A 25,607-nucleotide genomic window follows, 5' to 3' on the forward strand; every position below is an offset into this window, starting at 1 on the left:
CTATAGTTCTAGGGGGTCTGTATCCATAGTGATTAAATCTATAGTTCTAGGGGGTCTGTATCCATAGTGAATAAATCTATAGTTCTAGGGGGTCTGTAAACATAGTGATTAAATCTATAGTTCTAGGGGGTCTGTAACCATAGTGATTAAATCTATAGTTCTAGGGGGTCTGTAAACATAGTGATTAAATCTATAGTTCTAGGGGGTCTGTAACCATAGTGATTAAATCTATAGTTCTAGGGGGTCTGTAAACATAGTGATTAAATCTATAGTTCTAGGGGGTCTGTAACCATAGTGATTAAATCTATAGTTCTAGGGGGTCTGTAACCATAGTGATTAAATCTATAGTTCTAGGGGGTCTGTAACCATAGTGATTAAATCTATAGTTCTAGGGGGTCTGTAAACATAGTGATTAAATCTATAGTTCTAGGGGGTCTGTAACCATAGTGATTAAATCTATAGTTCTAGGGGGTCTGTAACCATAGTGATTAAATCTATAGTTCTAGGGGGTCTGTATCCATAGTGAATAAATCTATAGTTCTAGGGGGTCTGTAACCATAGTGATTAAATCTATAGTTCTAGGGGGTCTGTAACCATAGTGCTTAAATATATAGTTCTAGGGGGTCTGTAACCATAGAAATTAAATCTATAGTTCTAGTGGGTCTGTAACCATAGTGATTAAATCTATAGTTCTAGGGGGTCTGTATCCATAGTGATTAAATCTATAGTTCTAGGGGATCTGTAAACATAGTGATTAAATCTATAGTTCTAGGGGGTCTGTAACCATAGTGATTAAATCTATAGTTCTAGGGGGTCTGTAACCATAGTAATTAAATCTATAGTTCTAGGGGGTCTGTAAACATAGTGATTAAATATATAGTTCTAGGGGGTCTGTAACCATAGTGATTAAACCTATAGTTCTAGTGGGTCTGTAACCATAGTGATTAAATCTATAGTTCTAGTGGGTCTAACCATAGTGATTAAACATATAGTTCTAGGGGGTCTGTAACCATAGTGATTAAACCTATAGTTCTAGGTAGTCTGTAACCATAGTGCTTAAATATATAGTTCTAGGGGGTCTGTAACCATAGTGATTAAATATATAGTTCTAGGGGGTCTGTAACCATAGTGCTTAAATATATAGTTCTAGGGGGTCTGTAACCATAGTGCTTAAATATATAGTTCTAGGGGGTCTGTAACCATAGTGCTTAAATATATAGTTCTACGGGGTCTGTAACCATGGTGCTTAAACCTATAGTTCTAGGTAGTCTGTAACCATAGTGCTTAAATATATAGTTCTAGGGGGTCTGTAACCATAGTGATTAAATCTATAGTTCTAGGGGGTCTGTATCCATAGTGATTAAATCTATAGTTCTAGTGGGTCTGTAACCATAGTGATTAAATCTATAGTTCTAGTGGGTCTGTAACCATAGTGATTAAATCTATAGTTCTAGTGGGTCTAACCATAGTGATTAAACATATAGTTCTAGGGGGTCTGTAACCATAGTGATTAAATCTATAGTTCTAGGGGGTCTGTATCCATAGTGCTTAAATATATAGTTCTAGGGGATCTGTAACCATAGTGATTAAATCTATAGTTCTAGGGGGTCTGTAAACATAGTGATTCAATCTATAGTTCTAGGGGGTCTGTAACCATAGTGATTAAATCTATAGTTCTAGGGGGTCTGTAACCATAGTGATTAAATCTATAGTTCTAGGGGGTCTGTAAACATAGTGATTAAATCTATAGTTCTAGGGGGTCTGTAACCATAGTGATTAAATCTATAGTTCTAGGGGGTCTGTAACCATAGTGATTAAATCTATAGTTCTAGGGGGTCTGTAACCATAGTGATTAAATCTATAGTTCTAGGGGGTCTGTAAACATAGTGATTAAATCTATAGTTCTAGGGGGTCTGTAACCATGGTGCTTAAACCTATAGTTCTAGGTAGTCTGTAACCATAGTGCTTAAATATATAGTTCTAGGGGGTCTGTAACCATAGTGATTAAATCTATAGTTCTAGGGGGTCTGTATCCATAGTGATTAAATCTATAGTTCTAGTGGGTCTGTAACCATAGTGATTAAATCTATAGTTCTAGTGGGTCTGTAACCATAGTGATTAAATCTATAGTTCTAGTGGGTCTAACCATAGTGATTAAACATATAGTTCTAGGGGGTCTGTAACCATAGTGATTAAATCTATAGTTCTAGGGGGTCTGTATCCATAGTGCTTAAATATATAGTTCTAGGGGGTCTGTAACCATAGTGATTAAATCTATAGTTCTAGGGGGTCTGTAAACATAGTGATTCAATCTATAGTTCTAGGGGGTCTGTAACCATAGTGATTAAATCTATAGTTCTAGGGGGTCTGTAACCATAGTGATTAAATCTATAGTTCTAGGGGGTCTGTAAACATAGTGATTAAATCTATAGTTCTAGGGGGTCTGTAACCATAGTGATTAAATCTATAGTTCTAGGGGGTCTGTAACCATAGTGATTAAATCTATAGTTCTAGGGGGTCTGTAACCATAGTGATTAAATCTATAGTTCTAGGGGGTCTGTAAACATAGTGATTAAATCTATAGTTCTAGGGGGTCTGTAACCATAGTGATTAAATCTATAGTTCTAGGGGGTCTGTATCCATAGTGAATAAATCTATAGTTCTAGGGGGTCTGTAACCATAGTGATTAAATCTATAGTTCTAGGGGGTCTGTAACCATAGTGCTTAAATATATAGTTCTAGGGGGTCTGTAACCATAGAAATTAAATCTATAGTTCTAGTGGGTCTGTAACCATAGTGATTAAATCTATAGTTCTAGGGGGTCTGTATCCATAGTGATCAAATCTATAGTTCTAGGGGATCTGTAAACATAGTGATTAAATCTATAGTTCTAGGGGGTCTGTAACCATAGTGATTAAATCTATAGTTCTAGGGGGTCTGTAACCATAGTGATTAAATCTATAGTTCTAGGGGGTCTGTAAACATAGTGATTAAATATATAGTTCTAGGGGGTCTGTAACCATAGTGATTAAACCTATAGTTCTAGTGGGTCTGTAACCATAGTGATTAAATCTATAGTTCTAGTGGGTCTAACCATAGTGATTAAACATATAGTTCTAGGGGGTCTGTAACCATAGTGATTAAACCTATAGTTCTAGGTAGTCTGTAACCATAGTGCTTAAATATATAGTTCTAGGGGGTCTGTAACCATAGTGATTAAATATATAGTTCTAGGGGGTCTGTAACCATAGTGATTAAATCTATAGTTCTAGTGGGTCTGTAACCATAGTGCTTAAATATATAGTTCTACGGGGTCTGTAACCATGGTGCTTAAATATATAGTTCTAGGGGGTCTGTAACCATAGTGATTAAATCTATAGTTCTAGGGGGTCTGTAACCATAGTGATTAAATCTATAGTTCTAGGGGGTTTGTAACCATAGTGATTAAATCTATAGTTCTAGGGGTCTGTAACCATAGTGATTAAATCTATAGTTCTAGGGGGTCTGTAACCATAGTGATTAAATCTATAGTTCTAGGGGATCTGTATCCATAGTGAATAAATCTATAGTTCTAGTGGGTCTGTAACCATAGTGATTAAATATATAGTTCTAGGGGGTCTGTAACCATAGTGATTAAACCTATAGTTCTAGTGGGTCTGTAACCATAGTGATTAAATCTATAGTTCTAGTGGGTCTAACCATAGTGATTAAACATATAGTTCTAGGGGGTCTGTAACCATAGTGATTAAACCTATAGTTCTAGGTAGTCTGTAACCATAGTGCTTAAATATATAGTTCTAGGGGGTCTGTAACCATAGTGATTAAATATATAGTTCTAGGGGGTCTGTAACCATAGTGATTAAATCTATAGTTCTAGTGGGTCTGTAACCATAGTGCTTAAATATATAGTTCTACGGGGTCTGTAACCATGGTGCTTAAATATATAGTTCTAGGGGGTCTGTAACCATAGTGATTAAATCTATAGTTCTAGGGGGTCTGTAACCATAGTGATTAAATCTATAGTTCTAGGGGGTCTGTAACCATAGTGATTAAATCTATAGTTCTAGGGGGTCTGTAACCATAGTGATTAAATCTATAGTTCTAGGGGGTCTGTATCCATAGTGAATAAATCTATAGTTCTAGTGGGTCTGTAACCATAGTGATTAAATCTATAGTTCTAGGGGGTCTGTATCCATAGTGAATAAATCTATAGTTCTAGGGGGTCTGTATCCATTAATCCACCATCCCTCATCTCTTTACTGTGTAACTTCATCCCTTCTCACTGTGTGTGTGTGTGTGTGTGTGTGTGTGTGAGCAAGGGGGGGGGGGGGGGGGGGGGTGACCTAGATCCCATAATAAGACACCTCTTCCCTGGAGCCTCTAACCCTTTCTCTATCTCTTCATCTATCCCTATCGCTCTATCCTCTTCTTCGTCCCTCTCTCTCTCCTTTTCTCTCTCTCTCTCTCTCTCCTTTTCTCCCTCTCTCTCTCCTTTTCTCCCTCTCTCTCTCCTTTTCTCTCTCTCTCTCTCTCCTTTTCTCTCTCTCTCCTTTTCTCTCTCTCCTTTTCTCTCTCTCCTTTTCTCCCTCTCTCTCTCCTTTTCTCTCTCTCTCTCTCCTTTTCTCTCTCTCACTTTCTCTCCTTTTCTCTCTCTCTTTCTCCTTTTCTCTCACTTTCTCTCCTTTTCTCTCTCCTTTTCTCTAATTTCCTCTCCTTTTCTCTCCCTGTTTCTCTGTTTCTCTCTCATTGATGTTAAAGTATATGTATATATACACTGCTCAAAAAAATAAAGGGAACACTAAAATAACACATCCTAGATCGGAATGAATGAAATGTTCTTATTAAATACTTTTTTCTTTACATAGTTGAATGTGCTGACAACAAAATCACACAGAAATTATCAATGGAAATCAAATTTATCAACCCATGGAAGTCTGGATTTGGAGTCACACTCAAAATTAAAGTGGAAAACCACACTCACTACAGGCTGATCCAACTTTGATGTAATGTCCTTAAAACAAGTCAAAATGAGGCTCAGTAGTGTGTGTGGCCTCCACGTGCCTGTATGACCTCCCTACAATGCCTGGGCATGCTCCTGATGAGGTGGTGAGGTGAGGTGAGGTGGAGGTGGTGAGGTGAGGTGGTCTCCTGAGGGATCTCCTCCCAGACCTGGACTAAAGCATCCGCCAACTCATGGACAGTCTGTGGTGCAACGTGGCGTTGGTGGATGGAGCGAGACATGATGTCCCAGATGTGCTCAATTGGATTCAGGTCTGGGGAACGTGCGGGCCAGTCCATAGCATCAATGCCTTCCTCTTGCAGGAACTGCTGACACACTCCAGCCACATGAGGTCTAGCATTGTCTTGCATTAGGAGGAACCCAGGGCCAACCGCACCAGCATATGGTCTCACAAGGGGTCTGAGGATCTCATCCCGGTACCTAATGGCAGTCAGGCTACCTCTGGCGAGCACATGGAGGGCTGTGCGGCCCCCCAAAGAAATGCCACCCCACACCATGACTGACCCACCGCCAAACCGGTCATGCTGGAAGATGTTGCAGGCAGCAGAACGTTCTCCACGGCGTCTCCAGACTGTCACGTCTGTCACATGTGCTCAGTGTGAACCTGCTTTCATCTGTGAAGAACACAGGGCGCCAGTGGCGAATTTGCCAATCTTGGTGTTCTCTGGCAAATGCCAAACGTCCTGCACGGTGTTGGGCTGTAAGCACAACCCCCACCTGTGGACGTCGGGCCCTCATACCACCCTCATGGAGTCTGTTTCTGACCGTTTGAGCAGACACATGCACATTTGTGGCCTGCTGGAGGTCATTTTGCAGGGCTCTGGCAGTGCCCCTCCTTGCACAAAGGCGGAGGTAGCGGTCCTGCTGCTGGGTTGTTGCCCTCCTACGGCCTCCTCCACGTCTCCTGATGTACTGGCCTGTCTCCTGGTAGCGCCTCCATGCTCTGGACACTACGCTGACAGACACAGCAAACCTTCTTGCCGCATCTCGCATTGATGTGTCATCCTGGATGAGCTGCACTACCTGAGCCACTTGTGTGGGTTGTAGACTCCGTCTCATGCTACCACTAGAGTGAAAGCACCGCCAGCATTCAAAAGTGACCAAAACATCAGCCAGGAAGCATAGGAACTGAGAAGTGGGTGCGTGTATAGACTGTGTATATACTGTGTGTATAGACTGTGTTTATAGACTGTGTATAGACTGTGTGTATAGACCGTGTGTATAGACTGTGTGTATAGACTGTCTATAGACTGTGTGTATAGACTGTCTATAGACTGTGTGTATAGACTGTGTTTGTAGACTGTGTATGGTCTGTGTGTATAGACTGTGTAGACTGTGTATAGTCTGTGTGTATAGACTGTGTTTATAGACTGTGTTTATATAATGTGTATAGACTGTGTGCAAACTGTGTATATAGACTGTGTATAGACTGTGTATAGACAGTGTGTATAGACTGTGTGTAGACAGTGTGCATAGACTGTGTAAAGACTGTGTGTATAGACTGTGTATAGATAGTGTGTATAGACTGTGTATATAGAATGTGTATAGACTGTGATGTCACTCACCCGTCTGTGTCCTGGAAGTTAACATTGACCCTCTTGGCTGTTCCCAGCAACTCTGAAACACACATAGATAGAGACATCAGTGTGTGTGGTACTATGGTTCACAGGACAACGAGAATAAAGACTAAATCCAGCAGAATTAACACCCAGGAACACCCTCTGTCCTCCCCTGTCCACCTCCTGTCCACCCCCTGTCCACCCCCTGTCCTCCACCTGTCCACCCCCTGTCCTCCCCCTGTCCACCAAGGAAAACCCCCTGTCCTCCCCCTGTCCACCCCCTGTCCTCCCCCTGTCCACCCCCTGTCCTCCCCCTGTCCTCCCCTGTCCACCCAGGAACTCCCCCTGTCCACCCAGGAACACCCTCTGTCCTCCCCCTGTACACCCCCTGTCCACCCAGGAACACCCCCTGTCCTCCCCCTGTCCATACCCTGTCCTCCCCCTGTCCATCCCCTGTCCACTCAGGAACACCCCCTGTCCTCCCCCTGTCCACCAAGGAACACCCCCTGTCCATCCAGGAACACCCCCTGTCCTCCCCCTGTCCAACAAGGAACACCCCCTGTCCACTCAGGAACACCCCCTGTCCTCCCCCTGTCCACCCAGGAACATCCCCTGTCCTCCCAGGAACATGCCCTGTCCCCCCCCTGTCCACCAAGGAACACCCCCTGTCCACCCAGGAACACCCCCTGTCCTCCCAGGAACACCCCCTGTCCCCCCCCTGTCCACCAAGGAACACCCCCTGTCCCCCCCCTGTCAACCAAGGAACACCCGCTGTCCACCCCCTGTCCACCAAGGAACACCCGCTGTCCACCCCCTGTCCACCCAGGAACCACCCCTGTCCTCCCCCTGTTCACCAAGGAACACCCGCTGTCCTCCCCCTGTCCACTCAGGAACACCCCCTGTCCACCCAGGAACACCCCCTGTCCACCCAGGAACACCCCCTGTCCTCCCCCTGTCCTCCCCCTGTCCACCCAGGAACACCCCCTGTCCACCCAGGAACACCCCCTGTCCACCCAGGAACACCCCCTGTCCTCCCCCTGTCCTCCCCCTGTCCACCCAGGAACACCCCCTGTCCACCCAGGAACACCCCCTGTCCACCCAGGAACACCCCCTGTCCACCCAGGAACACCCCCTGTCCTCCCCCTGTCCTCCCCCTGTCCACCCAGGAACACCCCCTGTCCACCCAGGAACACCCCCTGTCCACCCAGGAACACCCCATGTCCTCACCCTGTCCACCCAGGAACACCCCCTGTCAACCCAGGAACACCCTCTGTCCACCCAGGAACACCCCCTGTCCTCCCCCTGTCCACCCCCTGTCCTCCCCCTGTCCTCCCCCTGTCCACCCCCTGTCCTCCCCCTGTCCACCCCCTGTCCACCCCCTGTCCACTCAGGAACACCCCCTGTCCACCAAGGAACACCCCTTGTCTACTCAGGAAGACCCACTGTCCACTCAGGAACACCCTCTGTCCTCCCCCTGTCCTCCCCCTGTCCACCAAGGAACACTCCCTGTCCTCCCCCTGTCCACCCCCTGTCCACCAAGGAACACCCCCTGTCCACCCAGGAACACCCCCTGTCCACCCAGGAACACCCCCTGTCCACCCAGGAACACCCCCTGTCCTCCCCCTGTCCTCCCCCTGTCCACCCAGGAACACCCCCTGTCCACCCAGGAACACCCCCTGTCCACCCAGGAACACCCCATGTCCTCACCCTGTCCACCCAGGAACACCCCCTGTCAACCCAGGAACACCCTCTGTCCACCCAGGAACACCCCCTGTCCTCCCCCTGTCCACCCCCTGTCCTCCCCCTGTCCTCCCCCTGCCCACCCCCTGTCCTCCCCCTGTCCACCCCCTGTCCACCCCCTGTCCACTCAGGAACACCCCCTGTCCACCAAGGAACACCCCTTGTCTACTCAGGAAGACCCACTGTCCACTCAGGAACACCCTCTGTCCTCCCCCTGTCCTCCCCCTGTCCACCAAGGAACACTCCCTGTCCTCCCCCTGTCCACCCCCTGTCCACCAAGGAACACCCCCTGTCCACTCAGGAACACCCCCTGTCCACTCAGGAACACCACCTGTCCACCAAGGAACACCTCCTGTCCACTCAGGAACACCCCCTGTCCACCAAGGAACACCCCCTGTCCACTCAGGAACACCCCCTGTCCACCCAGGAACACCCCCTGTCCACCAAGGAACACCCCCTGTCCACTCAGGAACACCGCCTGTCCACCAAGGAACACTCCCTGTCCACTCAGGAACACCCCCTGTCCACCAAGGAACACCCCTGTCCACTCAGGAACACCCCCTGTCCACCCAGGAACACCCCCTGTCCACTCAGGAACACCCCCTGTCCACCCAGGAACAACCCCTGTCCACCAAGGAACATCCCCTGTCCTCCCCCTGTCCACCCAGGAACACCCCCTGTCCAACAAGGAACATCCCCTGTCCTCCCCCTGTCCACCCAGGAACACCCCCTGTCCTCCCCCTGTCCACTCAGGAACACCCCCTGTCCTCCCAGGAACACCCCCTGTCCTCCCCCTGTCCACCCAGGAACACCCCCTGTCCTCCCCCTGTCCAACAAGGAACACCCCCTGTCCTCCCCCTGTCCACCCAGGAACACCCCCTGTCCTCCCAGGAACACCACCTGTCCTCCCCCTGTCCAACAAGGAACACCCCCTGTCCTCCCCCTGTCCAACAAGGAACACCCCCTGTCCTCCCCCTGTCCAACAAGGAACAACCCCTGTCCTCCCCCTGTCAACCCAGGAACACCCCCTGTCCTCCACCTGTCCACCCAGGAACACCCCCTGTCCTCCCCCTGTCCACCAAGGAACACCCCCTGTCCTTCCCCTGTCCACCCAGAAACACCCCCTGTCATCCCCCTGTCCACCCAGGAACATCCCCTGTCCTCCTCACTGTCCCCTATCTACATACATACTGTATCACTGTCCCCTATCTACATACATACTGTATCACTGTCCCCTATCTACATATATACTGTATCACTGTCCCCTATCTACATATATACTGTATCACTGTATCACTGTCCCCTATCTACATACATACTGTATCACTGTCCCCTATCTACACACATACTGTATCACTGTCTCCTATCTACATACATACTGTATCACTGTCCCCTATCTACATACATACTGTATCACTGTCCTCTATCTACACACATACTGTACCACTGTCCCCTATCTACATACATACTGTATCACTGTATCACTGTCCCCTATCTACATACATACTGTATCACTGTATCACTGTCCCCTATCTACATACATACTGTATCACTGTCCCCTATCTACATACATACTGTATCACTGTATCACTGTCCCCTATCTACATACATACTGTATCACTGTATCACTGTCCCCTATCTACATACATACTGTATCACTGTATCACTGTCCCCTATCTACATACATACTGTATCACTGTCCCCTATCTACATACATACTGTATCACTGTCCCCTATCTACATACATACTGTATCACTGTCCCCTATCTACACACATACTGTATCACTGTCCCCTATCTACATACATACTGTATCACTGTCCCCTATCTACATACATACTGTATCACTGTATCACTGTCCCCTATCTACATACATACTGTATCACTGTATCACTGTCCCCTATCTACACACATACTGTATCACTGTCCCCTATCTACATACATACTGTATCACTGTCCCCTATCTACATATATACTGTATCACTGTCCCCTATCTACATACATACTGTATCACAGTCCCCTATCTACACACATACTGTATCACTGTATCACAGTCCCCTATCTACATACATACTGTATCACTGTCCCCTATCTACACACATACTGTATCAGTGTCCCCTATCTACATACATACTGTATCACTGTCCCCTATCTACATACATACTGTATCACTGTCCCCTATCTACATACATACTGTATCACTGTCCCCTATCTACATACATACTGTATCACTGTCCCCTATCTACATACATACTGTATCACTGTCCCCTATCTACATTCATACTGTATCACTGTCCCCTATCTACATACATATTGTATCACTGTATCACTGTCCCCTATCTACATACATACTGTATCACTGTCCCCTATCTACATACATACTGTATCACTGTCCCCTATCTACACACATACTGTATCACTGTCCCCTATCTACATATATACTGTATCACTGTCCCCTATCTACACACATACTGTATCACTGTCCCCTATCTACATACATACTGTATCACTGTCCCCTATCTACATACATACTGTATCACTGTCCCCTATCTACATACATACTGTATCACTGTCCCCTATCTACATACATACTGTATCACTGTCCCCTATCTACACACATACTGTATCACTGTCCCCTATCTACACACATACTGTATAACTGTATCACTGTCCCCTATCTACATACATACTGTATCACTGTCCCCTATCTACATACATACTGTATCACTGTCCCCTATCTACATATATACTGTATCACTGTCCCCTATCTACATACATACTGTATCACTGTCCCCTATCTACATACATACTGTATCACTGTCCCCTATCTACACACATACTGTATCACTGTCCCCTATCTACACACATACTGTATAACTGTATCACTGTCCCCTATCTACATACATACTGTATCACTGTCCCCTATCTACACACATACTGTATCACTGTCCCCTATCTACATACATACTGTATCACTGTCCCCTATCTACATACATACTGTATCACTGTCCCCTATCTACATACATACTGTATCACTGTCCCCTATCTACATACATACTGTATCACTGTCCCCTATCTACATACATACTGTATCACTGTCCCCTATCTACATACATACTGTATCACTGTCCCCTATCTACATACATACGGTATCACTGTCCCCTATCTACATACATACTGTATCACTGTCCCCTATCTACATACATACTGTATCACTGTCCCCTATCTACATACATACTGTATCACTGTCCTCTATCTACACACATACTGTATCACTGTATCACTGTCCCCTATCTACATACATACTGTATGACTGTCCCCTATCTACATACATACTGTATCACTGTCCCCTATCTACACACATACTGTATCACTGTCCCCTATCTACACACATACTGTATCACTGTCCCCTATCTACATACATACTGTATCACTGTCCCCTATCTACACACATACTGTATCACTGTCCCCTATCTACACACATACTGTATCACTGTCCCCTATCTACACACATACTGTATCACTGTATCACTGTCCCCTATCTACATACATACTGTATCACTGTCCCCTATCTACACACATACTGTATCACTGTCCCCTATCTACATACATACTGTATCACTGTCCCCTATCTACATACATACTGTATCACTGTCCCCTATCTACATACAGTATCACTGTCCCCTATCTACATACATACTGTATCACTGTCCCCTATCTACATACATACTGTATCACTGTCCCCTATCTACATACATACGGTATCACTGTCCCCTATCTACATACATACTGTATCACTGTCCCCTATCTACATACATACTGTATCACTGTCCCCTATCTACATACATACTGTATCACTGTCCTCTATCTACACACATACTGTATCACTGTATCACTGTCCCCTATCTACATACATACTGTATGACTGTCCCCTATCTACATACATACTGTATCACTGTCCCCTATCTACACACATACTGTATCACTGTCCCCTATCTACATACATACTGTATCACTGTCCCCTATCTACATACATACTGTATCACTGTCCCCTATCTACACACATACTGTATCACTGTATCACAGTCCCCTATCTACATACATACTGTATCAATGTCCCCTATCTACACACATACTGTATCACTGTATCACTGTCCCCTATCTACACACATACTGTATCACTGTCCCCTATCTACATACATACTGTATCACTGTCCCCTATCTACATACATACTGTATCACTGTATCACTGTCCCCTATCTACACACATACTGTATCACTGTCCCCTATCTACATACATACTGTATCACTGTCCCCTATCTACACACATACTGTATCACTGTCCCCTATCTACATACATACTGTATCACTGTCCCCTATCTACATACATACTGTATCACTGTATCAATGTCCCCTATCTACATACATACTGTATCACTGTATCACTGTCCCCTATCTACATACATACTGTATCACTGTCCCCTATCTACATACATACTGTATCACTGTCCCCTATCTACACACATACTGTATCACTGTATCACTGTCCCCTATCTACATACATACTGTATCGCTGTCCCCTATCTACATACATACTGTATCTCTGTCCCCTATCTACATACATACTGTATCACTGTATCACTGTCCCCAATCTACATACATACTGTATCACTGTCCCCTATCTACATACATACTGTATCACTGTCCCCTATCTACATATATACTGTATCACTATCCCCTATCTACATACATACTGTATCACTGTATCACTGTCCCCTATCTACATACATACTGTATCACTGTCCCCTATCTACATACATACTGTATCTCTGTCCCCTATCTACATACATACTGTATCACTGTATCACTGTCCCCTATCTACATACATACTGTATCACTGTCCCCTATCTACATACATACTGTATCACTGTATCACTGTCCCCTATCTACATACATACTGTATCACTGTCCCCTATCTACATACATACTGTATCACTGTATCACTGTCCCCTATCTACATACATACTGTATCACTGTCCCCTATCTACATACATACTGTATCACTGTATCACTGTCCCCTATCTACATACATACTGTATCACTGTATCACTGTCCCCTATCTACATACATACTGTATCACTGTCCCATATCTACATATATACTGTATCACTGTCCCCTATCTACATACATACTGTATCACTGTCCCCTATCTACATACATACTGTATACTGTATAACTGTCCCCTATCTACATACATACTGTATCACTGTCCCCTAACTATATACATACTGTATCACTGTCCCCTATCTACATACATACTGTATCACTGTCCCCTATCTACACACATACTGTATCACTGTCCCCTATCTACATACTGTATCACTGTCCCCTATCTACATACATACTGTATCACTGTATCACTGTCCCCTATCTACATACATACTGTATCACTGTCCCCTATCTACATACATACTGTATCACTGTCCCCTATCTACATACATACTGTATCACTGTCCCCTATCTACATACATACTGTATCACTGTCCCTTATCTACATACATACTGTATCACTGTCCCCTATCTACATATATACTGTATCACTGTCCCCTATCTACATATATACTGTATCACTGTATCACTGTCCCCTATCTACATATATACTGTATCACTGTATCACTGTCCCCTATCTACATACATACTGTATCACTGTATCACTGTCCCCTATCTACATACATACTGTATCACTGTCCCCTATCTACATACATACTGTATCACTGTCCCCTATCTACATACATACTGTATCACTGTCCCCTATCTACATACATACTGTATCACTGTCCGCTATCTACATACATATTGTATCACTGTCCCCTATCTACATACATACTGTATCACTGTATCACTGTCCCCTATCTACACACATACTGTATCACTGTCCAATATCTACACACATACTGTATCACTGTCCCCTATCTACATATATACTGTATCACTGTCCCTTATCTACATACATACTGTATCACTGTCCCCTATCTACATACATACTGTATCACTGTCCCCTATCTACACACATACTGTATCACTGTCCCCTATCTACACACATACTGTATCACTGTCCCCTATCTACATACATACTGTATCACTGTCCCCTATCTACATACATTCTGTATCACTGTCCCATATCTACACACATACTGTATCACTGTCCCCTATCTACATACATACTGTATCACTGTCCCCTATCTACACACATACTGTATCACTGTCCCCTATCTACATACATACTGCATCACTGTATCACTGTCCCCTATCTACATACATACTGTATCACTGTCCCCTATCTCCATACATACTGTATCACTGTATCACTGTCCCATATCTACATACATACTGTATCACTGTCCCCTATCTACATACATACTGTATCACTGTCCCCTATCTACATACATACTGTATCACTGTCCCCTATCTACACACATACTGTATCACTGTATCACTGTCCCCTATCTACATACATACTGTATCACTGTCCTCTATCTATATACATACTGTATCACTGTCCCCTATCTACATACATACTGTATAACTGTCCCCTATCTACATACATACTGTATCACTGTCCCCTATCTACATACATACTGTATCACTGTCCCCTATCTACACACATACTGTATCACTGTCCCCTATCTACATACATACTGTATCACTGTCCCCTATCTACATACATACTGTATCACTGTCCCCTATCTACACACATACTGTATGACTGTCCCCTATCTACACACATACTGTATCACTGTCCCCTATCTACATACATACTGTATCACTGTCCCCTATCTACATACATACTGTATCACTGTCCCCTATCTACATACTGTATCACTGTCCCCTATCTACATACATACTGTATCACTGTCCCCTATCTACATATATACTGTATCACTGTCCCCTATCTACACACATACTGTATCACTGTCCCCTATCTACATACATACTGTATCACTGTCCCCTATCTACATACATACTGTATCACTGTCCCCTATCTACATACATACTGAATCACTGTCCCCTATCTACACACATACTGTATCACTGTCCCCTATCTACATACATACTGTATCACTGTCCCCTATCTACATATATACTGTATCACAGTCCCCTATCTACATACTGTATCACTGTCCCCTATCTACATACATACTGTATCACTGTCCCCTATCTACACACATACTGTATCACTGTATCACTGTCCCCTATCTACATACATACTGTATCACTGTCCCCTATCTACATACATACTGTATCTCTGTCCCCTATCTACATACATACTGTATCACTGTATCACTGTCCCCAATCTACATACATACTGTATCACTGTCCCCTATCTACATACATACTGTATCACTGTCCCCTATCTACATATATACTGTATCACTATCCCCTATCTACATACATACTGTATCACTGTATCACTGTCCCCTATCTACATACATACTGTATCACTGTCCCCTATCTACATACATACTGTATCTCTGTCCCCTATCTACATACATACTGTATCACTGTATCACTGTCCCCTATCTACATACATACTGTATCACTGTCCCCTATCTACATACATACTGTATCACTGTATCACTGTCCCCTATCTACATACATACTGTATCACTGTCCCCTATCTACATACATACTGTATCACTGTATCACTGTCCCCTATCTACATACATACTGTATCACTGTCCCCTATCTACATACATACTGTATCACTGTATCACTGTCCCCTATCTACATACATACTGTATCACTGTATCACTGTCCCCTATCTACATACATACTGTATCACTGTCCCATATCTACATATATACTGTATCACTGTCCCCTATCTACATACATACTGTATCACTGTCCCCTATCTACATACATACTGTATACTGTATAACTGTCCCCTATCTACATACATACTGTATCACTGTCCCCTAACTATATACATACTGTATCACTGTCCCCTATCTACATACATACTGTATCACTGTCCCCTATCTACACACATACTGTATCACTGTCCCCTATCTACATACATACTGTATCACTGTCCCCTATCTACATACATACTGTATCACTGTCCCCTATCTACACACATACTGTATCACTGTCCCCTATCTACACACATACTGTATCACTGTCCCCTATCTACATACATACTGTATCACTGTCCCCTATCTACATACATACTGTATCACTGTCCCCTATCTACATACTGTATCACTGTCCCCTATCTACATACATACTGTATCACTGTCCCCTATCTACATATATACTGTATCACTGTCCCCTATCTACACACATACTGTATCACTGTCCCCTATCTACATACATACTGTATCACTGTCCCCTATCTACATACATACTGTATCACTGTCCCCTATCTACATACATACTGTATCACTGTCCCCTATCTACACACATACTGTATCACTGTCCCCTATCTACATACATACTGTATCACTGTCCCCTATCTACATATATACTGTATCACAGTCCCCTATCTACATACTGTATCACTGTCCCCTATCTACATACATACTGTATCACTGTCCCCTATCTACACACATACTGTATCACTGTATCACTGTCCCCTATCTACATACATACTGTATCACTGTCCCCTATCTACATACATACTGTATCTCTGTCCCCTATCTACATACATACTGTATCACTGTATCACTGTCCCCAATCTACATACATACTGTATCACTGTCCCCTATCTACATACATACTGTATCACTGTCCCCTATCTACATATATACTGTATCACTATCCCCTATCTACATACATACTGTATCACTGTATCACTGTCCCCTATCTACATACATACTGTATCACTGTCCCCTATCTACATACATACTGTATCTCTGTCCCCTATCTACATACATACTGTATCACTGTATCACTGTCCCCTATCTACATACATACTGTATCACTGTCCCCTATCTACATACATACTGTATCACTGTATCACTGTCCCCTATCTACATACATACTGTATCACTGTCCCCTATCTACATACATACTGTATCACTGTATCACTGTCCCCTATCTACATACATACTGTATCACTGTCCCCTATCTACATACATACTGTATCACTGTATCACTGTCCCCTATCTACATACATACTGTATCACTGTATCACTGTCCCCTATCTACATACATACTGTATCACTGTCCCATATCTACATATATACTGTATCACTGTCCCCTATCTACATACATACTGTATCACTGTCCCCTATCTACATACATACTGTATACTGTATAACTGTCCCCTATCTACATACATACTGTATCACTGTCCCCTAACTATATACATACTGTATCACTGTCCCCTATCTACATACATACTGTATCACTGTCCCCTATCTACACACATACTGTATCACTGTCCCCTATCTACATACTGTATCACTGTCCCCTATCTACATACATACTGTATCACTGTATCACTGTCCCCTATCTACATACATACTGTATCACTGTCCCCTATCTACATACATACTGTATCACTGTCCCCTATCTACATACATACTGTATCACTGTCCCCTATCTACATACATACTGTATCACTGTCCCTTATCTACATACATACTGTATCACTGTCCCCTATCTACATATATACTGTATCACTGTCCCCTATCTACATATATACTGTATCACTGTATCACTGTCCCCTATCTACATATATACTGTATCACTGTATCACTGTCCCCTATCTACATACATACTGTATCACTGTATCACTGTCCCCTATCTACATACATACTGTATCACTGTCCCCTATCTACATACATACTGTATCACTGTCCCCTATCTACATACATACTGTATCACTGTCCCCTATCTACATACATACTGTATCACTGTCCGCTATCTACATACATACTGTATCACTGTCCCCTATCTACATACATACTGTATCACTGTATCACTGTCCCCTATCTACACACATACTGTATCACTGTCCAATATCTACACACATACAGTATCACTGTCCCCTATCTACATATATACTGTATCACTGTCCCTTATCTACATACATACTGTATCACTGTCCCCTATCTACATACATACTGTATCACTGTCCCCTATCTACACACATACTGTATCACTGTCCCCTATCTACCCACATACTGTATCACTGTCCCCTATCTACATACATACTGTATCACTGTCCCCTATCTACATACATACTGTATCACTGTCCCATATCTACACACATACTGTATCACTGTCCCCTATCTACATACATACTGTATCACTGTCCCCTATCTACACACATACTGTATCACTGTCCCCTATCTACATACATACTGCATCACTGTATCACTGTCCCCTATCTACATACATACTGTATCACTGTCCCCTATCTCCATACATACTGTATCACTGTATCACTGTCCCATATCAACATACATACTGTATCACTGTCCCCTATCTACATACATACTGTATCACTGTCCCCTATCTACATACATACTGTATCACTGTCCCCTATCTACACACATACTGTATCACTGTATCACTGTCCCCTATCTACATACATACTGTATCACTGTCCTCTATCTATATACATACTGTATCACTGTCCCCTATCTACATACATACTGTATAACTGTCCCCTATCAACATACATACTGTATCACTGTCCCCTATCTACATACATACTGTATCACTGTCCCCTATCTACACACATACTGTATCACTGTCCCCTATCTACATACATACTGTATCACTGTCCCCTATCTACATACATACTGTATCACTGTCCCCTATCTACACACATACTGTATCACTGTCCCCTATCTACACACATACTGTATCACTGTCCCCTATCTACATACATACTGTATCACTGTCCCCTATCTACATACATACTGTATAACTGTCCCCTATCTACATACTGTATCACTGTCCCCTATCTACATACATACTGTATCACTGTCCCCTATCTACATATATACTGTATCACTGTCCCCTATCTACACACATACTGTATCACTGTCCCCTATCTACATACATACTGTATCACTGTCCCCTATCTACATACATACTGTATCACTGTCCCCTATCTACATACATACTGTATCACTGTCCCCTATCTACACACATACTGTATCACTGTCCCCTATCTACATACATACTGTATCACTGTCCCCTATCTACATATATACTGTATCACAGTCCCCTATCTACATACTGTATCACTGTCCCCTATCTACACACATACTGTATCACTGTCCCCTATCTACATACTGTATCACTGTCCCCTATCTACATACATACTGTATCACTGTATCACTGTCCCCTATCTACATACATACTGTATCACTGTCCCCTATCTACATACATACTGTATCACTGTCCCCTATCTACATACATACTGTATCACTGTCCCCTATCTACATACATACTGTATCACTGTCCCCTATCTACATACATACTGTATCACTGTCCCCTATCTACACACATACTGTATCACTGTCCCCTATCTACATACATACTGTATCACAGTCCCCTATCTACATACTGTATCACTGTCCCCTATCTACACACATACTGTATCACTGTCCCCTATCTACATACTGTATCACTGTCCCCTATCTACATACATACTGTATCACTGTCCCCTATCTACACACATACTGTATCACTGTCCCCTATCTACATATATACAGTATCACAGTCCCCTATCTACATACTGTATCACTGTCCCCTATCTACACACATACTGTATCACTGTCCCCTATCTACATACTGTATCACTGTCCCCTATCTACATACATACTGTATCACTGTATCACTGTCCCCTATCTACATACATACTGTATCACTGTCCCCTATCTACATACATACTGTATCACTGTCCCCTATCTACATACATACTGTATCACTGTCCCCTATCTACATACATACTGTATCACTGTCCCTTATCTACATACATACTGTATCACTGTCCCCTATCTACATATATACTGTATCACTGTCCCCTATCTACATATATACTGTATCACTGTATCACTGTCCCCTATCTACATATATACTGTATCACTGTATCACTGTCCCCTATCTACATACATACTGTATCACTGTATCACTGTCCCCTATCTACATACATACTGTATCACTGTCCCCTATCTACATACATACTGTATCACTGTCCCCTATCTACATACATACTGTATCACTGTCCCCTATCTACATACATACTGTATCACTGTCCGCTATCTACATACATACTGTATCACTGTCCCCTATCTACATACATACTGTATCACTGTATCACTGTCCCCTATCTACACACATACTGTATCACTGTCCTCTATCTACATACATACTGTATCACTGTCCCCTATCTACATACATACTGTATCACTGTCCCTTATCTACATACATACTGTATCACTGTCCCCTATCTACATACATACTGTATCACTGTCCCCTATCTACACACATACTGTATCACTGTCCCCTATCTACACACATACTGTATCACTGTCCCCTATCTACATACATACTGTATCACTGTCCCCTATCTACATACATACTGTATCACTGTCCCCTATCTACACACATACTGTATCACTGTCCCCTATCTACATACATACTGTATCACTGTCCCCTATCTACACACATACTGTTTCACTGTCCCCTATCTACATACATACTGCATCACTGTATCACTGTCCCCTATCTACATACATACTGTATCACTGTCCCCTATCTCCATACATACTGTATCACTGTATCACTGTCCCCTATCTACATACATACTGTATCACTGTCCCCTATCTACATACATACTGTATCACTGTCCCCTATCTACATACATACTGTATCACTGTCCCCTATCTACACACATACTGTATCACTGTATCACTGTCCCCTATCTACATACATACTGTATCACTGTCCTCTATCTATATACATACTGTATCACTGTATCACTGTCCCCTATCTACACACATACTGTATCACTGTCCCCTATCTACACACATACTGTATCACTGTCCCCTATCTACACACATACTGTATCACTGTCCCCTATCTACACACATACTGTATCACTGTCACCTATCTACACACATACTGTATCACTGTCCCCTATCTACATACATACTGTATCACTGTCCCCTATCTACACACATACTGTATCACTGTCCCCTATCTACACACATACTGTATCACTGTCCCCTATCTACATACATACTGCATCACTGTATCACTGTCCCCTATCTACATACATACTGTATCACTGTCCCCTATCTACATACATACTGTATCACTGTATCACTGTCCCCTATCTACATACATACTGTATCACTGTCCCCTATCTACATACATACTGTATCACTGTCCCCTATCTACACACATACTGTATCACTGTCCCCTATCTACATACATACTGCATCACTGTATCACTGTCCCCTATCTACAAACATACTGTATCACTGTCCCTTATCTACATACATACTGTATCACTGTCCCTTATCTACACACATACTGTATCACTGTATCACTGTCCCCTATCTACATACATACTGTATCACTGTCCCCTATCTACATACATACTGTATCACTGTCCCCTATCTACATACTGTATCACTGTCCCCTATCTACATACATACTGTATCACTGTCCCCTATCTACATACATACTGTATCACTGTCCCCTATCTACATACTGTATCACTGTCCCCTATCTACATACATACTGTATCACTGTCCCCTATCTACATACATACTGTATCACTGTCCCCTATCTACATACATACTGTATCACTGTCCCCTATCTACATACATACTGTATCACTGTCCCCTATCTACATACATACTGTATCACTGTCCCCTATCTACACACATACTGTATCACTGTCCCCTATCTACATATATACTGTATCACTGTCCCCTATCTACATACATACTATATCACTGTCCCCTATCTACATACATACTGTATCACTGTCCCCTATCTACATACATACTGTACCACTGTCCCCTATCTACATACATACTGTATCACTGTCCCCTATCTACATACATACTGTATCACTGTCCCCTATCTACACACATACTGTATCACTGTCCCCTATCTACATATATACTGTATCACTGTCCCCTATCTACATACATACTGTATCACTGTCCCCTATCTACATACATACTGTATCACTGTCCCCTATCTACACACATACTGTATCACTGTCCCCTATCTACATACATACTGTATCACTGTCCCCTATCTACATACATACTGTATCACTGTCCCCTATCTACATACATACTGTATCACTGTATCACTGTCCCCTATCTACATACATACTGTATCACTGTCCCCTATCTACATACATACTGTATCACTGTATCACTGTCCCCTATCGACATACATACTGTATCACTGTATCACTGTCCCCTATCTACATACATACTGTATCACTGTCCCCTATCTACATATATACTGTATCACTGTCCCCTATCTACACACATACTGTATCACTGTCCCCTATCTACATACATACTGTATCACTGTCCCCTATCTACATACATACTGTATCACTGTCCCCTATCTACATACATACTGTATCACTGTCCCCTATCTACACACATACTGTATCACTGTCCCCTATCTACATACATACTGTATCACTGTCCCCTATCTACATATATACTGTATCACAGTCCCCTATCTACATACTGTATCACTGTCCCCTATCTACATATATACTGTATCACAGTCCCCTATCTACATACAGTATCACTGTCCCCTATCTACATACATACTGTACCACTGTCCCCTATCTACATATATACTGTATCACTGTCCCCTATCTACATACATACTGTATCACTGTCCCCTATCTACATACATACTGTATCACTGTCCCCTATCTACATATATACTGTATCACTGTCCCCTATCTACATACATACTGTATCACTGTCCCCTATCTACATACATACTGTATCACTGTCCCCTATCTACATATATACTGTATCACTGTCCCCTATCTACATACATACTGTATCACTGTATCACTGTCCCCTATCTACATACATACTGTATCACTGTCCCCTATCTACATACATACTGTATCACTGTCCCCTATCTACATACATACTGTATCACTGTCCCCTATCTACATATATACTGTATCACTGTCCCCTATCTACATACATACTGTATCACTGTCCCCTATCTACATACATACTGTATCACTGTCCCCTATCTACATACATACTGTATCACTGTCCCCTATCTACATACATACTGTAACACTGTATCACTGTCCCCTATCTACATACATACTGTATCACTGTCCCCTATCTACATACATACTGTATCACTGTCCCCTATCTACACACATACTGTATCACTGTCCACTATCTACATACATACTGCATCACTGTATCACTGTCCCCTATCTACAAACATACTGTATCACTGTCCCTTATCTACATACATACTGTATCACTGTCCCTTATCTACACACATACTGTATCACTGTATCACTGTCCCCTATCTACATACATACTGTATCACTGTCCCCTATCTACATACATACTGTATCACTGTCCCCTATCTACATACTGTATCACTGTCCCCTATCTACATACATACTGTATCACTGTCCCCTATCTACATACATACTGTATCACTGTCCCCTATCTACATACTGTATCACTGTCCCCTATCTACATACATACTGTATCACTGTCCCCTATCTACATACATACTGTATCACTGTCCCCTATCTACATACATACTGTATCACTGTCCCCTATCTACATACATACTGTATCACTGTCCCCTATCTACATACATACTGTATCACTGTCCCCTATCTACACACATACTGTATCACTGTCCCCTATCTACATATATACTGTATCACTGTCCCCTATCTACATACATACTATATCACTGTCCCCTATCTACATACATACTGTATCACTGTCCCCTATCTACATACATACTGTACCACTGTCCCCTATCTACATACATACTGTATCACTGTCCCCTATCTACATACATACTGTATCACTGTCCCCTATCTACACACATACTGTATCACTGTCCCCTATCTACATATATACTGTATCACTGTCCCCTATCTACATACATACTGTATCACTGTCCCCTATCTACATACATACTGTATCACTGTCCCCTATCTACACACATACTGTATCACTGTCCCCTATCTACATACATACTGTATCACTGTCCCCTATCTACATACATACTGTATCACTGTCCCCTATCTACATACATACTGTATCACTGTATCACTGTCCCCTATCTACATACATACTGTATCACTGTCCCCTATCTACATACATACTGTATCACTGTATCACTGTCCCCTATCTACATACATACTGTATCACTGTATCACTGTCCCCTATCTACATACATACTGTATCACTGTCCCCTATCTACATATATACTGTATCACTGTCCCCTATCTACACACATACTGTATCACTGTCCCCTATCTACATACATACTGTATCACTGTCCCCTATCTACATACATACTGTATCACTGTCCCCTATCTACATACATACTGTATCACTGTCCCCTATCTACACACATACTGTATCACTGTCCCCTATCTACATACATACTGTATCACTGTCCCCTATCTACATATATACTGTATCACAGTCCCCTATCTACATACTGTATCACTGTCCCCTATCTACATATATACTGTATCACAGTCCCCTATCTACATACAGTATCACTGTCCCCTATCTACATACATACTGTACCACTGTCCCCTATCTACATATATACTGTATCACTGTCCCCTATCTACATACATACTGTATCACTGTCCCCTATCTACATACATACTGTATCACTGTCCCCTATCTACATACATACTGTATCACTGTCCCCTATCTACATATATACTGTATCACTGTCCCCTATCTACATACATACTGTATCACTGTCCCCTATCTACACACATACTGTATCACTGTCCCCTATCTACATACATACTGTATCACTGTCCCCTATCTACATACATACTGTATCACTGTCCCCTATCTACATACATACTGTATCACTGTATCACTGTCCCCTATCTACATACATACTGTATCACTGTCCCCTATCTACATACATACTGTATCACTGTATCACTGTCCCCTATCTACATACATACTGTATCACTGTATCACTGTCCCCTATCTACATACATACTGTATCACTGTCCCCTAT

The 25,607-nt window shown here is 42.8% G+C and overlaps 1 protein-coding gene across 1 annotated transcript in view; it reads right to left on the reverse strand.

The window, feature by feature from the left end:
* The window catches only part of LOC118948700 (caskin-1-like), a 145,234-nt gene that overhangs the window by 87,880 nt on the left and 31,747 nt on the right, over positions 1–25,607 (reverse strand). Inside the window, exon 2 of the mRNA XM_036973371.1 lies at positions 6,586–6,637. Coding sequence (XP_036829266.1) covers positions 6,586–6,637 — 52 coding nt within the window. The remainder of the gene's footprint in view (positions 1–6,585; positions 6,638–25,607) is intronic.

The sequence above is a fragment of the Oncorhynchus mykiss genome, unplaced genomic scaffold (genome assembly GCF_013265735.2).
Source record: "Oncorhynchus mykiss isolate Arlee unplaced genomic scaffold, USDA_OmykA_1.1 un_scaffold_239, whole genome shotgun sequence".
In the NCBI taxonomy this organism is placed as follows: domain Eukaryota; kingdom Metazoa; phylum Chordata; class Actinopteri; order Salmoniformes; family Salmonidae; genus Oncorhynchus; species Oncorhynchus mykiss.